The 17,038-nt window shown below is 42.1% G+C and overlaps 1 protein-coding gene across 10 annotated transcripts in view; it reads left to right on the top strand.

Annotated features, from left to right (window-relative positions):
• LOC127532602 (uncharacterized) overlaps window positions 1-17,038 on the top strand; it is a 114,439-nt gene that overhangs the window by 13,534 nt on the left and 83,867 nt on the right. For 9 of the 10 annotated variants that reach the window (XR_007940141.1, XM_051944565.1, XM_051944571.1 and 6 more), the window contains one exon: window positions 13,552-13,893. The exons of the other annotated variant lie outside the window; for it this stretch is intronic. Coding sequence is in view for 8 of the 9 variants with exons in the window: in XM_051944565.1 (XP_051800525.1) it covers window positions 13,552-13,893 (342 nt within the window). In the remaining variant the exon portion in view is untranslated. The remainder of the gene's footprint in view (window positions 1-13,551; window positions 13,894-17,038) is intronic. 10 annotated transcript variants of the gene reach the window in all.

The following is a 17,038-nucleotide window of genomic DNA, read 5'->3' as shown; positions in this document are numbered from 1 at the left end:
GGGTAACCTGTGACAACATGAAAGTGTTTGAGATTCTCAGTTAAAGGACATGCCCTCTTCACACCGTAAGTCTGACTCAATCCTGGGTCCTCTGTCACCTCATGCACCTGCCGATCATGCAAGTCTCTGTCTCTGAGCTGAAAGAATCCAGAACGTACCTCTTGTTGTTGAGTGTCCTTACTGCTTGCCAAACAGAATCTGCAGAACTTGTCAACACTGAAGCTCTCCAGGAATCCTGCAAGGGAGTGGGCACCAAGGTTATCAGCAGCAACATACAAGACAGTGCCTTTCACACTTGCACCTAATTGCTCCAGGTAAACACCATTTTGCTCCAATAACTTGAGATCATAGATAAGAGGCTACAGAACCTTTGCATAACCGCACTCTTTGACCGTGGAAGTATTGCATAGGAAAGCAAGTTGGATTGAGTTGAGGGTAGACCTATATTTTGTTGGTATGTTTGCAATGACCCAGTACACTGCACACATTTTATGTTTAAGCTTTGATGTTCCAAGAGGATTGGCTACTTCAAAGTTGTCAATGTAAATGCCAAGAGCAATTGTGAACTCATCCTTTGCAAGAAGAGAGTTTTCATTGAAGTACTGCCCATCAATGCAAGATCTGTATTCCCCCAGGGCAAAGACTTTGTCTGACATGGCCTTATCTAACACGTCTGGTCTGTTAAGCAACTTCTGGAGCATGGGACCAATGGGGACATACGCAAGTGGTTTTTTGCCCTTTTCCACCACATACTCTATGGGGTTTACCAGTGGAAACTCTCTACGTACATATGCTGCTCTTCTTTTAGCAGTTCCTAAGGATCCATCTTTGGCACAAAATGTCATCATGTTACTTTCTGACATGGCACTGGAAACCTCTCTCACAACTGTTTCATCCATGTCAGCATAGTACTTTTTCAGTACGGTCCTCACTCTGTTATGCAGAAGTGGCTGTGACAGTCTATCAATTTCAGAAAGCTGTTGTATTACTTCTTGCACAGTGCTCTCTGGTATGTGCAGAACACTTTGCATCTTTAACAAAAGGGATGCTAGGTTGTGCTCAAGCTGTTTCTCTAAATCGTTAAGGTCATTCTCGCTGACTTCTTGACTCGACTCTTCAAACTCCTCCATATGATCAACTTGTGACATTTGCTCTTGTGCAGCATCACAGTCATGGTTTACATAATCACAACCAATGATTTCTGATTTGAACTTCTTCCAGTTCTGCTCCTTGTGTACCCTACTCTTGTGCGTTCTGAAACTGGAGTAGACACTGCTTTCAAAGTTACAATCTTTATAAGGGCACCTGACTTTATGGTTCACTTGAAAGTGTACAGTACGTAGGTGAGTTAAGTAGTCAGTCTCAGAACAAGACTGAGCAAAACCACATGACAGACAACAAAATTTAACAGGTAGATCTACACTTGGTTGTTGCTCCAGAGTTTTGTTATGGAAGCGGGACAAGTGTACTTTCAGTGCATTTAATGATTTAAATGTACATAAACATTCCTGATGTAAACAGGGAAATGGTTCTGATCTTGCATAACTTCCATGTTTTAGTCTGTAATGCTTAAATAACTGTGTTCTCTTTTCACAGTTAAAAGGACAATACTTACAGCTCCACAGTATCTTGCTCTGTGACCTGCAATAGAAGAACACACAGACAAGGATCTTAGCTAGATGTCTTGTGTTTGAAAGATTACAATTTTACAATCTTAATGATTTTTTTGGTTAACACATCAGCTCACATTGCTTGTCTTTTAAAAAAAGAAACAATACAATGCTCTTGCTGTGTATAGACTGGTTACTAGCGTATCACCTATCAGTCATACAAGTATGATTGAAAAACTATGAATGTGTGGTCTTGCCTCTCTTTTTAATTTGTTCTTCTACATTTTGCGCTAGTAATATTGATCCTCAATAGCAAACACCACTGAACCTGGTGGGAAAAAGTCTGGAGCCCAGACTGTTCAATTAATTAAGTAGCTGATGATATGCTGGTAGCTAATACTGCTGAGTCACCTTATGGACCTAATGGGTTTGTCACATGCACTAACCAGCTTCACTAGCTTCAGTAGACTGCTGTACCGCAGCTACTGCTCTCTCTCTCCTTGGAAGCTAGGTGCGGTTTTCGCGCTCAAAGCGGTTCAGTCTTGAAAATGTAATGTTAAATTGCACTAAAGAACGTTCGCCTCTGATTAAACAGTCCCTAGAAATGTAGCTTTTAGCTAAGTTAGCCCATCGACTTCATAACTAAATAACTGAATGAAAAGCAACAGGTCAAAAATGCCCGGTGTGTTAAACGAACTTAACTGTGTCTTACCAGCTGCCCCACAAGTTCATCCACATTTTCACAAGATAAATAGCATACTCCGCAGCAACTTACATCCACATGCAGACAGTTTTAACGCACTGCTGTCCTCCACTTCTCCGTAAGGCAGTCCGGTGCCGTAGAATAAAACTTTTTAAAGCTGTGTCCAAAATGCTCTTGCAGCAGCTCCAAAAATGGCGGTACACGGACAACTGCAAACAAAAGCCACGTAGCTTCACTTCTTCCTCAGGAAAAAACACGTGTCCCGTGCCGTCGAATAAAACTTTTTAAGGTTGTGTCCAAAATGCGCTTGCATCAGCTCCAAAAGTGGCGGTACACGGACGACTGCAAACTTCATGTAGCTTCACATTCAATGCGTCAAGAGATAACCAATCAGGAGCTTCTGCAGTAAAACCAAAGATCCTCTATATGGTAAAATGGTGCTTCGGCTCAGTAAAACCGAGTAAAACCAACTTAAAGTTATTTGTATGTTCAAATATGCCCAGGTATTAGGAGAATGTACTCACTTTGGATAGTAATGCCACAAGATATACTTACATATGAATAGTAATGCTACCACACTTAAATTATTTTGGTATATTGTAATTACATTTTCAATTAGATATGAAGTCCGGGTTTACAGTGTATTCTCACCTCTGATCATCAATTTGGGTTTAAACACAAACACAGTACAGATATGTGTATTTTTGCTCTGAAGGAGATCTTAGATAATTACAATAGGCAAAATACGTCAATGTTTTTGTGTTTTATAGATGCCTCTAAGGCCTTTGACCTGTGAACCATGGTAAAATGTTTAAAAAACTGTGGCAGTGTGGGGTTCCTGCATATCTTGTTAGAATTTTGTCCTTTTGGTGTGCTCATCAGACCATGAGAGTAAAATGGGGCAATTCTACATCTGATCCATTCTATGTGAGCAATGGTGTTCACCAAGGTGGAATTTTGTCTCCTATACTGTTCAATATCTATATGGATGATCTATCTGAGCACCTCAATGCATGTCGTACAAATTGTATTCTAGGTGGAAATCAAATTAATCACCTCATGTATGCAGATGACTTGGTCATATTAAGTCCATGTACGGCTGCACTACAACAGCTGCTGAGTATATGCAGCCAGTATGGGTTAGAGCATGATATAAGCTATAATGCTGTTAAGAGCAACATTCTGATAGTCCATAGTAGAGATGACAGACATTCAAAGTTTCCAGTCTTCTATTTGTCAGGCTTGGCTCTCAGTGAATGCAATGCAGTTAAATATCTGGGACAGTTTATTACAAATGATCTTTCTGATGACAAAGACATGGATAGACAGTGTTGCAGACTGTATGCTCAAGCAAATATGTTATGTCGTAAATTAAATATGTGGCCTGTGCCAGTGAAGGTGGCACAGAGCACATATTGTGCCAGGTGGCCTATTGAAAACTTACTGTATCCCCTTTTATACTGCCCATCTTTGGTGCAGATTTAGACAGAACAGCCTTAGACGGCTTACTGTGGCCTGCAATGACAGTATGAGGCTGCTGCTCAGAGCTCCTAGGAGTTATGGTAAATGGTTGTATTTATATAGCGCTTTTATCCAAAGCATTTTACATGATACGTCACATTCACCCATTCACACACTGATGGTGGAAGCTCGACAGGCTGAGGATCGAACCGGCAACCTTCCAGTTACAAGACGGCCACTCTACCCACTGAGCTATGCCGCCCACTTGTAGTGCTAGTGATATGTTTGTAAGTATTGGTGTACCAACGTGCTCGGCAGTGCTCTGCAATTTAATGTACAGATGTATGTGTAGGGTTGATGCGTTTGAAAACAACATAATCTCTGTAATATACAATCCTCGGCGCAGCTCGGTAAGGTTTGCTTCAAGGCTTTGGAGCCATTGGCGCTCTTGCCTTTACTAGGCTTTTCTTTTATATCTGTGTGTATTTTCTGTTTTCTTTTTTAATATGTTCTATTTTATTTTAACGAAATGGACCACCTTGACGGTCAGTCTGAAATAGTTTCTATTCTGTTCTATTCAAACAAAAGCAAAAAAAAGTGCCATAAGCCGTCATCCTTATATCGCCTTTGGGCTTTCAGAGCATGTAGAGGAGCCTTGACCTGAATTTAAAAAATAAATTGGGGGAAAAAAAGCACTGTGTCACTAAACAATGAAATAAATAAAGATTATATAAATCTATAAATATTTGCAAAATATCTGCATAAATTATATTTTACCTGATTAATGGGACTTCTGCTCCTGAACCTCTGAGCACAGCGTCTGCAAATCGGGGCTGTACGAAGTCACTTTCATCTTTACGCAGGACTGTAAGCTGTTATCTGTGAGGGGTGAGCGGTGTTTGTGTTTAACGTAGTTCATGGTGGAAAATAGCTGCTCACATACATATGTGGAATCGAAGATCAACAGGACTCCAAAGGCATATTTCTTCATGTTCATGTAAGTGTCGGGGATGGCATTCCATGTTTCAAACATGAGTTTGTCCAGTCTTGGAAGGTTTTCAATATCACTCCATTTGTGATTCTGAGCAAGAGTGGAATTCTGATGGGCAACATCTTCAAGGTCCTCTGTCAAGTGTTTGAATTTGGACACCCACATGTCTTTGTCAGCTATGTCAGCCAGCTTTAGCTCCAGATCAGGTTGACTTACACCTGCAAATGCAGTCACATTTAGTAGGGATGGATCGATGGTCAGGGGAGTGACGGGGAAGGACAATGTGTTTTTTTCCTCTCTGAACTTGCTGAATCGTTTCCCAAACGATGCTTGCATTGTGGTGATTGCAGACTGTAAATACTCTGAATTGATCACCTTGTGAGCTTGTTTAAACTCCCTTAAAGAGGGGAAGTGAGACAGTGTGCCTCTCTGTAAATCTCTAAAACTGTCAGTTTGCGCTCAAACGCTAACACCTCCTCGAGCATGTGTAGCGCTGTGCCTCCACTCCCCTGAAGAGCTGTGTTCAGCCTGTTCAGGTTCGCTGTCATGTCCACCATAAAGTGCAGCTTTTCCAGCCACTCTGGCTGTTCCAGCTCAGGAAAGGCGAGCCCTTTACTGCTCATGAAAGTTTTCACCTCTCCCAGACATGCAGCAAAACGTTTCAGCACCTCTCCTCTGGACAGCCACCGGACTCTGTTGTGCAGCAGGAGATCAGAGTATGTGCTCTCCACCTCATCCAGTAACGAACGGAACTGGCGGTGATTTAAACCTTTTGCCATTATTTATTGACAATTTGAATGACAACATTCATGACCTCTGTGCATTCTGGAGGAAAAGTTTGCGTGCACAACGCCTCTTGGTGCAGGATGCAGTGAAACGTCAGCAGCTTTCTATCCAGTGACTTCTGCAGCAAGGCCACAAAGCCCCTGTGCGCTCCAGTCATACTCGGTGCCCCATCGGTAGCCACTGACACTAGGTGGGTTGTTCTTAATTCTTTGGCTCGTAAACAATCAAGCACAGCCTCACAGATGTCCTCCCCCCGTGTCTGGTTATTTTAGTGCTATCAGCTCAACCATTTCTTCCTGTGGTCCAGCAGAATTCACGTATCGGCAGAACAGCGCTATTTGTTCAGTGTCACTTTTCTCTTTGGACTCATCACAGGCGATTGAGTACGTTGCCGCTGAATTGATGTCTTTAATTTGTTGTTTTGTGATATTTTCTGCCATTTTTATGGTTCTGTCTTTGACAGTCTTCGCAGAGAGAGGCATCTCTCTGATTTTCTGCACAATTTCATACTTGTTTTTAAAGTCCGCGAATAGGTGTTCTGAAATCTTAAGGGACGTTTTTTTCATATAATCTCCATCTGTGAATAGTTTCCCATGCCTGACTATTTCATGAGCGACCAAAAAACTTGCATATGTGGTTGAATTTTCAAACTTCACCCACTTCTTGAATTGATTTTTCTTCAGATCAGCCTTCCGCATCATTTCCGAAACAGCTTTATTTTCTCTCTTCTCCCTCTGGATATTTTTCAGTAATAGTAGGGAGGTTAATCAACTTTTGACTTCAAATCATGATGCAAAGGTCCCCTTTGGTATGGAAGTACCTTAGGGTCATACAAGTAAATTTATCCTAAGGCACAAGTGAGATCACACTTTGGCGGCCATTTTTAAAATGGTCACCGACCTTCCTTGAGAGGTCCATATCTTTGCTTCTGTTACAGCTATAATGGCAAACTTGGTGTCAAAGTGTACATTTTTGGGGTCAAAGAATCCAATAACATAGCTTTCAAGACTAAAGAAAAGAATGATATTCTCCTCACCATGACAACTGAAGGTAAAATATGCAATTTATTAAAAAAAACATACCAAAAACACAGTTAAATCAAAACTCAATAATTTAATAAATACAACTTAAAGTGTTGAATATGTGTATTATGGATGCTAAGAAACTGAGTAGTGAGACAACAAGTCCATAACTACAATCAAAGAAAAAAATCATTAGACCTCCCTTGTTTTCTTCAGTTTCTTGTTCATTTTAATGCCCGGTACAACTAAAGGTTCATTACCTGAAGAAAGCAATGAACATGACAAAAAATACAACTGATTCCATAATACTTGTCTTATTACATCTTATTTAACATCCTCTGGCTTCATTGTATTCCCTGGTATATCAGAGTATTTTATGTCCTATCTGACATGCTTAAGCTTCATTGTTTTCCCAGGGTATCTAAGAGGACATTTCATGTCATCAGCAGCACTGCACATGCAAAGGTCTAGAGTGGTTTCCTGCTGACATTCAAGCCGTAGCACAACTCAGAAGTTGTCAGCTCTCACATAACGCCTAAAACTGAAGAATTATGTGAATCCACAAAGGCAGCCATCTTGGTCCTTCTGGAAATTGGCATGAGTGAGAGACAGGTAGCGAAGAAACTGAAGATCTCCAAGACAACCGTTCATTACACCAAGAAAAAACAAGCCCAACGTGGTTCTACCAAACTGCTAGCTGGTCACGGCAGGAAACGTCTTTCTACCCAGCAAATGACCGTCACTCATCCGTTCCTGTGTCAGGAATCATCCTCAGACCTAGCCTAGCCCATGTTTCTGACGGCACAAGGGTCTAGGGAAGCTCGACAGGGAAGTAGGCGGGCTAAAAGGTTGTCTATCAAATCCCTCTGCAGCAATTGGGTAGGTATACAACCAATCAACGCAACGAATAGGCTGACGTAGTTCCGAGAGCACCGGTGGATTGTGGCTAAGTCCCATTAGCTTCCCAACCAGCGGAGCCGCGGAGCCAACTGGTATATTAAGGATTTGCCATATCCCGTCGGCATAAGTCCAAATACGTCTTTCTTCTCAATGAAACACTTCAGTGCCGTCCTTTGTTTATCTTTCAAGTTGAATTTTATCTTCAAATCTTTAAGGGCTGTGGCCAAAGCCGAGTCGAAAGATAACTGTTTATTGTGCGCCGGTTGTTTCTGTCAGAATCGTCACGCCTCTGTCGTCACTTAGTTACGCCCGCCTTCTGACTCTACACTTCATGATGATTGGTCCGGCCAGTTTTAGGAGAATCCAGCCTCGAGCCTTATGGAGGGTAACTAAACCCACCCTGGCAGAGAATTAAATTAGTTGCCGTGGGTTGTCTAGCGCGGCTAGGCTACCTCAGACCTCCAGGGATCTTAAAATGAGTGGACACTGTGGAGAAATAGGACTTGACTGTTGATGATTGGACTAAAGTTCTCTTCAATGATGACTCCAATTTTCACTTGATGCCCACTCCAGCCAACTTACTGGTTAGGAGGAAGCCTGGAGAAGCTGCAAACCAGACTGTCTGCCCCTACAGTAAAACATGGGGGTGGATCAGTGAGCATCTGAGGTAGTTTCAGTCTGGGTGGAACAGCGTCAATGAACCAGGTCATGTACAGCACTACTCTTGAAAACAGTCTTCTTCCATCAGCTGGAAAACTCTTTCCTGCCTCCAATGACTGGGTTTTCCAACAAGACAAGGTCAGTTAAAGCCTGGATGGAGAACCAGAACATTGGAACCATGCCTTGGCTGCTCAATCACCAGATCTAAATCCAATTGAAAACCTGTGGAAAATCATCACCTGCTAAATCCTTCTTAAAAGCTGTGGTAAGACAGTGTTTATCAGCGGGCCCATACCGACTCTGTCTCGCGGTGCCGAGCGTTTCTCTAGACTCCTCAGTTTGAGCGTCTGGCTCCGGCACACCTGCACGGCCCACAACCTGAATATATTGACAATTTTAACCTCTTCTGGAACCGCCCTGCGTTTTATCGTTACGACGGACTGCATCCGAGCACACTGGGCAGCTCCATTTTAACAGATAACATACACCATGTGGTCCAATCATCTCCAGCTGACTGACTGGCAATAAGCCACGCCCACTCACCGCACACCTCACTCACTCACCCTCTGCCCACAAAAACACCGGACTACATCACCCATAACATCCAAACTGTTGTTTTTAACAGACCCAACAGAACAGACAGTCTTCTCCTGACAGAGACATGGCTTGGCACTGACGCACCTGTTGTTCTCACCGAGGCTTCTCCACCGAATTTTAACTTTTTATTCTCCATCAGACAGGGTAGAAGAGGAGGAGGAACAGCCTCCATTACTAAAAATGATCTCACCCCAACTGAAGTATTCTTTAACAGTTATGCATCCTTTGAGCATCATGCTTTTGTTTTTAGCAGCGCCCAGATCCTCTGTCTAACAGTCTACAGACCACCCCATCACTCCAGCCTTTTTATCAGTCAATTCTCAAATCTCTTGTCAATCATTCACACCAAATACAACAGAATTTTAATAACTGGCGATTTTAATCTACACATTGACAACATCTCGGACTCAAAGTCCAGAGACTTTTTAAATCTTTTAAACTGCCTTGATTTTACACAGCATGTCACACAGCCGACTCACAACAGAGGACACACCGTGGACCTGGTTATAACCCATGGCCTGTCCATTGGTGTGTCCTCTGTTGTTGACCTGGTTATAACCCATGGCCTGTCCACTGGTGTGTCCTCTGTTGTTGACCTGGTTATAACCCATGGCCTGTCCATTGGTGTGTCCTCTGTTGTTGACCTGGTTATAACCCATGGCCTGTCCATTGGTGTGTCCTCTGTTGTTGACCTGGTTATAACCCATGGCTTGTCCATTGGTGTGTCCTCTGTTGTTGACCTGGCTGTGTCTGACCATTACTGTGTGTTTTTTAATATCGCCAGTTTTAACCAGCAGGAGGCCCCGGTGAGAACAGTGAGGAAACGCTATCTAACTTCTGAGGTGGCTGCAAATTTTATTGAGATTTTACAGAGCACTCCTGCAGTAATTCTGCCTGCACCGTGTGATTTTATTGTTGACAATTTTAACAACAGACTGAAGTCAACTCTGGACTCAGTGGCTCCACTTTTAACAAAAACAATCAGAAAGAAAACGATACCCCCATGGAGAAAAAATGATAAAATCAATCACTTAAAAAGAAACTGCAGGAGTGCTGAAAGGAGATGGAGGAAATCAAAACTAAAAGTTCATCATGAAATCTTACGTCAACAACTCAAAACCTACAATAATGCAGTCAAACAGGAAAGAACTTCTCATTTCTCACAACTCATCACAGAACATAAAAACAACCCCCGGTTCCTCTTCTCCACTTTCAATGTTTTAGCAGGCACTAATTTTAATAAAGCTTTGAAGACACCATCAGACACTCTTTGTGAGAACTTTGCAGACCACTTCAGAACCAAGATCAAGGACATCAGATCCAGTCTTTTATCCCACCAAGTTTTACCTGTTAACACATCTGATCTGCTGTCCTTGCCTGAGGAAACCCTGGAGAGTTTTGCCCTGGTTGATGCAAGGACACTGGGTCGAGTTTTCTCCCAAGTAAATCCAACAGCCTGCCTTTTAGATGATATTCCCACACCACTCTTAAAATCATTTTATGGATTCTTTGAGGAACAATTTTTAAAAATAATGAACTGCTCTCTTCAGACAGGTGTCTTCCCCACTGCCTTTAAAACGGCGGTGGTGAAGCCCCTCCTGAAGAAGAGCAGTCTAGACCCTAATGTTCTTAATAACTACCGTCCTGTATCCAACTTACCGTTTTAGAAAAACTGGTTCTTAACCAAGTCAGTGACTTTTTAAACAGAATTAACATTTTAGAAACACATCAGTCTGGTTTTAGGATGAACCACAGTACAGAGACAGCACTTTTAAAGATTTTAAATGATATCAGGTGGAATTTAGATAATAAAAAACTAACAGTGTTGGTTCTACTGGATCTAAGCGCCGCTTTTGATACAGTAGACCATCATATCTTATTAAACAGACTCAGACACCTGGTTGGCCTCTCTGGTACTGTGCTTAACTGGTTCAACTCTTATCTTTCAGACCGATGTTTTTATGCAAGTATGGATACGTGTTCCTCAGGAACCCATGAAATTAGGTGTGGGGTTCCCCAAGGGTCAATTTTAGGTCCCATTCTTTTAAATCTTTATATGCTTCCTCTTGGGGACGTCATCAGGAGACACGGCATCAGTTTCCATAGCTACGCTGATGATACACAGCTGTACATTGCCGTGTCTCCTGATGACACAGGGCCAATTGATACTCTTTTAAAGTGTATTTTAGACATTAAGTCATGGATGGCAGCGAACTTCCTACAGCTCAACCAGGACAAAACTGAGGTTTTAGTTATAGGTCCTGAAGGTCAGAGAGAGAAACTTTTACTTAAATTACAAGTTTTTAAACCAGCAGAATTTGTAAAAAACCTGGGCGTTATTTTTGACTCTGAGCTGAATTTTATCCCACATATTAAAAACATAACAAAGATAGGTTTTTATCATCTTAAGAATATAGCCAGAGTCTGCCCGTTTCTCTCTCAGGCCAGCATGGAGGTGCTAATGCATGCTTTTATCTCTTCTCGTTTAGACTATTGTAATGCCCTGCTCTCTGGTCTTCCCAAAAAGAGTATTTTTAATCTTCAGCTTTTACAAAACTCAGCCGCACGCGTGCTGACAAGGACCAGGGGGCGGGAACACATTACACCAGTTTTAAAGTCGCTGCATTGGCTCCCCGTCCGTTTCAGGATCGATTTTAAGGTTCTTTTATTAGTTTTTAAATGTCTTAATGGCCTTGCGCCTTCTTATTTGTCCAGTCTCCTTTTAACATACCAACCCTCGCGGACCCTGAGGTCCTCTGGCAGCGGACTCTTAATTATACCACAAGCCAGAACTCAAACACACGGCGAGGCGGCATTTAGCCATTATGGCCCCCGCCTCTGGAATAGCCTGCCGGAGAACCTCAGGACTGCAGAGACTGTTGATGTTTTTAAAGGAAGGTTAAAGACTTACCTTTTTAATCAGGCTTTTAACTGATCTTTTAAGCCTTCTTATATTCTAATGTTCTTATCATTCCTTATTTTCTTATGTATTTTACGGTTTTTTACTTCCCATTATTTAGTTATTAGCACATTTATTTATTTGTTTATTTTATTTCTTTCAACTCCAGTGTTTCCTCAGGGGGGTCCTCCACACTGGGGGCTGTGTCTGGTCTGCTGCTGGGGGTGTTGTCCTCGGGTCTCCTCGGCTCGGCTAGTTGGGGGGGCTCCCTACCTCGGTGTGGGGTCCCTGTGTCTGTCGTGGTCGGGGGGTCTGGGTGCCGGCGCCTCCGGCGGGCACGGCCTGGAGCTCCTCCCGGTGTGGACGGCCCCAATGGAGGCGTTTTCCACAATCGTCAGTGCCACGCCATGTCTTCCTACAGCCATTGGTGACGGTGTGTGTGTGTGTGTGTGTGTGTGTGCGTGTGCGTGTGCGTGTGTGTGTAGTTGTGTTTCTATGTGGAGGGAGGGCGGGATGGGTATTCTTATTTTTAATGTTTTTAAATGTTGTACAGCACTTTGCGCTGCTTTTTATTGTATGAAAAGTGCTTTATAAATAAAGTTTGATTTGATTTGATTTGATTTGAAATGGAGAACCACAAGCCCAAAAACAAAGCAGATTAGTTAGAATTCATGCAACAGGAATGAGCTGCTGTCACAGCAGAATAATGTCAGAAGTTTGGAGAGAGCATGCTAATATGCATGGCTGCAGTCATCAGAAACAATGGTTCTGAATCAGTACTAACTCCTGTGTGGATCATGGGACTAAAACAGACAGAAAAGAAAACATGGAATCTAATAGCTGTTTTTGGCAGAACAAATGCCATAGCTATTGATGGAAAAACTGAAGTCATTTTGGTTATTATCAAGAAAACCATGGAAAATGTCTGATACCAGCTCTGAAATTAAACTCTCATGAGTTATTTTTGTTGTTGTCACTGTATTTGTCCAAACAAATGTACCTTTAGTGGTACCAGGAATTAAAATGAACAAGAAATTGAGGAAATCAAGGGTGGTCTAACATGTACATGTAGTGTATGTTCACATTTTAGAAGTAGGAAATGCCATAGTACCTACAATTTTTTACGGATGAAGACTAATAGCTTGGTGTAAATACATCACAAAGATGATTGTCTATTTAGATGTCTGCACAACTGTGGGAACATGAGCCATCACATCTACAGACAGACATGCAAAGCAGCCTCTGCATGCAGCATTTGAAAGGTGCCTTACAGCCAGGCTTAAACTTGCACATGACAAGATCTGACAAGTCCTTTGAAATAGTGACAGTTGTAGTGTAGACATGAGTTGGTGGAGAGTCTGGGGAACCCTGCTGCCATCCTCATAGACACGGCAAATTTGTCACATGGTGTTGGACAAGTGCCTTGCCCCATACATGTCCACTCGAAAGAGAAACACAATCCGTGATACCAAGGCCCTCCATTATTCTTAGCCATATTTACATCATGTTCCTACACATTTTTTATTTTCTGATAAGCTACTTGAAGGAGCTGCATCACTACTTGGTGGAATGTGGTGAAAATCTTTTCCTTTGAGAAAAAAGAGGGAGAGTTGTGCAGCATTCACAGTTGTGACATTCATTATACTGAAGTCAGACAACAACATGACAACACTTAGATCATGTTCCTGAGGCAGAAAAACACTTTGGAGAAAAAGTCATCAATGTGAGACAATGAAATAAAGTTCAGTCTAAAATAGAATGTAAATGTCAGATGTGGTCAGTCCTGATTCCTCTTCATCAACCTGATGGATCCACTGATGACTAAAAGAACAGAAGCAGCAGCTCAGAGTTCATGGAGGAGTTTAGTGGTTAAACTCTTCTCATCTGGATCAACATTAACTTCTTTCTTCTTTCTTCTTCAGCTCAGAAAATCATCCCAGCTAAACATGGACAGGATGTCATTCTACCATGTAAAGCTCCCAACATCAACAACAAAAATGACATCACAGCTGCAGAGTGGATCAGACCTGGACTGGATCCAGAATTTGTTCTCCTGTACCGGGACGGAAGCTTTGATCCAATCAACCAGCATCCATCTTATACGTACCGGGTGGATCTGCAGGACAAAGAGATGAAGGACGGAAACTTTTGTCTGATTCTGAAGAATGTGAAGATGGAGGACACTGGAAAATACGTGTGTCGTGTTTCTCAGAAAGGAAAGACTGAACCCTTCAGCATCATCTACCTGAAAGTTTATCTGTCAGGTGAGTTTGTGTTGAGAGTTCAGTTTGTGTCTCTGATGAAGCTGCTTGGTCTCAGATCAGATGTTTATGGTTTCTAAAGATGTTGCTGATGAGACTTTGGAGAAAACAGCTGATCTGACTGATGTTCAAACACCTGATACCTCTGATATCTCTGATACCTCTGATATCTCTGATGTCTGTAGGAGACCAGGATGAAACACTGGAGATGTGAACATGGGTGGAATCATTGTAGGACCAGTAGTGTGTGTGTTACTTTTTGATGTTGGTTTTCTGATCTATAGATGACTGAGACTGAAGTTATTCCAGTTATTCAATGACAGTGGCATTGTGCATATATAGTAAAGTACAAAGGTATAGTACATACAGTATATAGTATAAAATATTGGTATATTACACATATAGTAATATATAGTATAGTACAGGGGTATTGTAGGTATAAAGGTGGTTTTCATTTTTCTCTGTTAACTCAGACTTTCTGCTTCAGACTCATAAGACAAAGGTCAATGTTCAACGATCATCTGATTGTTTTCTCCTCTAAATGAACTGATGGTGTTCAGCTGCTTCAGTCAACAGGTTGTTTTAATGGAGAACTATGAGGAACACAAACATTTATGAGGGTTAAAAGCTGCTACTGGAAATGATGTAAGACAGGAATGCTTGTAGAAAACTGGTAAACGTGTTTAATATGTTTACTTTACTGATCAATGCAGCTTATTATTGATAACAGACAGTTGAACAATAAAACTATCAGGCTTCATATATTAAACTTATTGCATTGAAGTGCATGTAGGTCTGGTACTGTCTCATAATGAAGGAAAGCTCTTTAATTAGAACCAAATCAAAGTGAAACTAAAGTTACTGATTGAATATTCTCTGTGATCAATACTAATAAACTGATCAGTTGTCTTATTAGTGTTCTATCAGCTGCAGTAGCAGCAGTTTAAACAAAGCAAACATAAAAACAGATTTATGGGATTTCTGAATCATCAACTAAATACATCAGTCCCTCCGGGAATTCATGATGTTGCGATGGCGCGAATTCATGTGAAATCAACCAATCTCCATGACTTCTGTGCGACCTCTCAACTTTGTCCAATCACCGCAACTTTCCCGCAATTTTGGCCCGCCTCCCGTGAGTTCCACCAATCATAGCAGCTCCCAGCGCAAACATAATGCACGTATGTCACCGAATTCACTTCCTGTTTATGGTTTGAAGATGCAGACATGTGCGGTACTAACGTCTCTCATTTAACAACAAAAATTACTGCTGAAGACCGTGATAAACAATTAATTCACTGATGTTCTTCATCAAAGTAGAGCTAAACTGTTTTACACCCATGCAATATTGTGGTGGAATACAGAAAAGAAAAAAAATCATGGATTGATACGCACTTTTTTTAAAAGCACAAAACATATTAGAACGGCTGAAATGATCAGACAACAGACCAGACAAATCACCATGATGGAAACTGTTGCATCCATATTCATTAGAGCACTGAAAGAATAAAGATAAATTAGATTAATTATTCCACCAAAGAACACGGCAGAGTTATGTGACGATCAGCGTGTGTGAATCCTTCCTCTGTTACCAACATCACTCAAAAACAGTCTCAGAGGTTTGAATGAAGTTTTCATGGTCGGTCAGAAATGACACAAGGACCAAGTGATTAGACTTCAGCAGTGATACGGCTTAAAGTTTGGATCCATGGATTTGTTAAGGATTCATAGCGGCACGGCGTCTGATAGCAGCACAGTAACCATGGCAACAAGTGAACGCTACTTCAGCGGCCTGCTGATGATCACGATTGTGATCCTACAACAAATCTACCACTGTGGACGTATCGGAAATGGCACAAGGAACAACTGATTAAATTGTGGGGGTGTTTCTGAGTCCCATCAATTCCCGTCTATGCCTGCTACATATTTAGGTCACACGATTCGGTATGTACACATGCAGAACACACACCTGTCTTGGTTGAGTATTGCGCTCTCTCAGTGTTGTTCTTGTTAATTGACGTGACAAGCCGTGAACGTGTGTGTGTGAACACGTGTGTGCCAGGAAGTGAAATTAACTTTTTAGACCACTGACAGATATGTCCAAATATGATTCATTCAATAGTAAATTATCATTTTTGTAGGTACTATGACATTTTGTGTTATCATGTTAAACCAGTATGTGGCTGCTGCTAATGTCCCACCATGGTGTGCCAGCTTTTGTGGAAATGGGTTGGAACGTTTAATAATTAATTTCTGAATAAATTTAGTCAATTACAGTGTTGAAACATGTTCTACAAGCTGGAAAAAATGTAGCTGTTTAGCAGTTGTCACTGTAACAATTTCATCACAACAAATAAGCTTAAAACATCGCAACTTTTATCTAAATTTTTTTAGAAAAGCTGCCGCGAATTCAGGCATTTTCCGCCGCAACAATTACAAAAAACGCCTGCGAAATCCTGGAGGGACTGATGCATGTAGGTTCCCATGGCTTTGGTTTGAGTAGAATACTCTAAGGCACTCCACCCGTGTTCCTCCACGACGGTTCTTTCTGTTGCTCACTTCCTCGTTTGATGCCGTAAAGCCAAGGATAGAATACTGATTAGTAAAATTAAATTGTCAGGGCTCTCTCTCCTCACCCCCGTCCACCCTACCTGGCATCCAAATACCCTTTTCCCATCTGTCTCCCCACTTTTCTCTCCCTCTCGTGTCCTCTCTCCTTCTCCCTTTCTCTCTCCCTCTTCTTCTCTCCTTCTCCCTTTCTCTCTCCCTCTCCCCAGCAATGCACTAATCAGCCGCCTCACTGGAGTCTGGACAGCTGGAGCTCATTCCACTAATCATCCACCTCTGCAATAAGAAGACTGGTTCACTCCTCCATTCTCCGCCAGATTGTTGTACTCGACGTCCTAGTCAGTCGCTCTCGAGCCTGCATGTTTTTGTCTCTGTGTCTGAATTGCTCCTAACTAATTCTCTCTTCTCTGCTTCGTCAGAACCAGCTGTCTGGACTCCTGCCTGCCGTGCTCCATCTGTTTTCCCTCCCTTGGACCCTCCAGACACCGTGTTCCCCACCGGACCCCCTCCTGGCTTCCCCCCTCCTGGCTTCCCCCCTCCTGGTACCCCCCAGATCCACCTGCCATCCTTCAGCCCGGTT

The sequence above is a fragment of the Acanthochromis polyacanthus genome, chromosome 24 (genome assembly GCF_021347895.1).
Source record: "Acanthochromis polyacanthus isolate Apoly-LR-REF ecotype Palm Island chromosome 24, KAUST_Apoly_ChrSc, whole genome shotgun sequence".
NCBI lineage: Eukaryota > Metazoa > Chordata > Actinopteri > Pomacentridae > Acanthochromis > Acanthochromis polyacanthus.
This window is presented reverse-complemented; position numbering and strand designations above follow the sequence as displayed.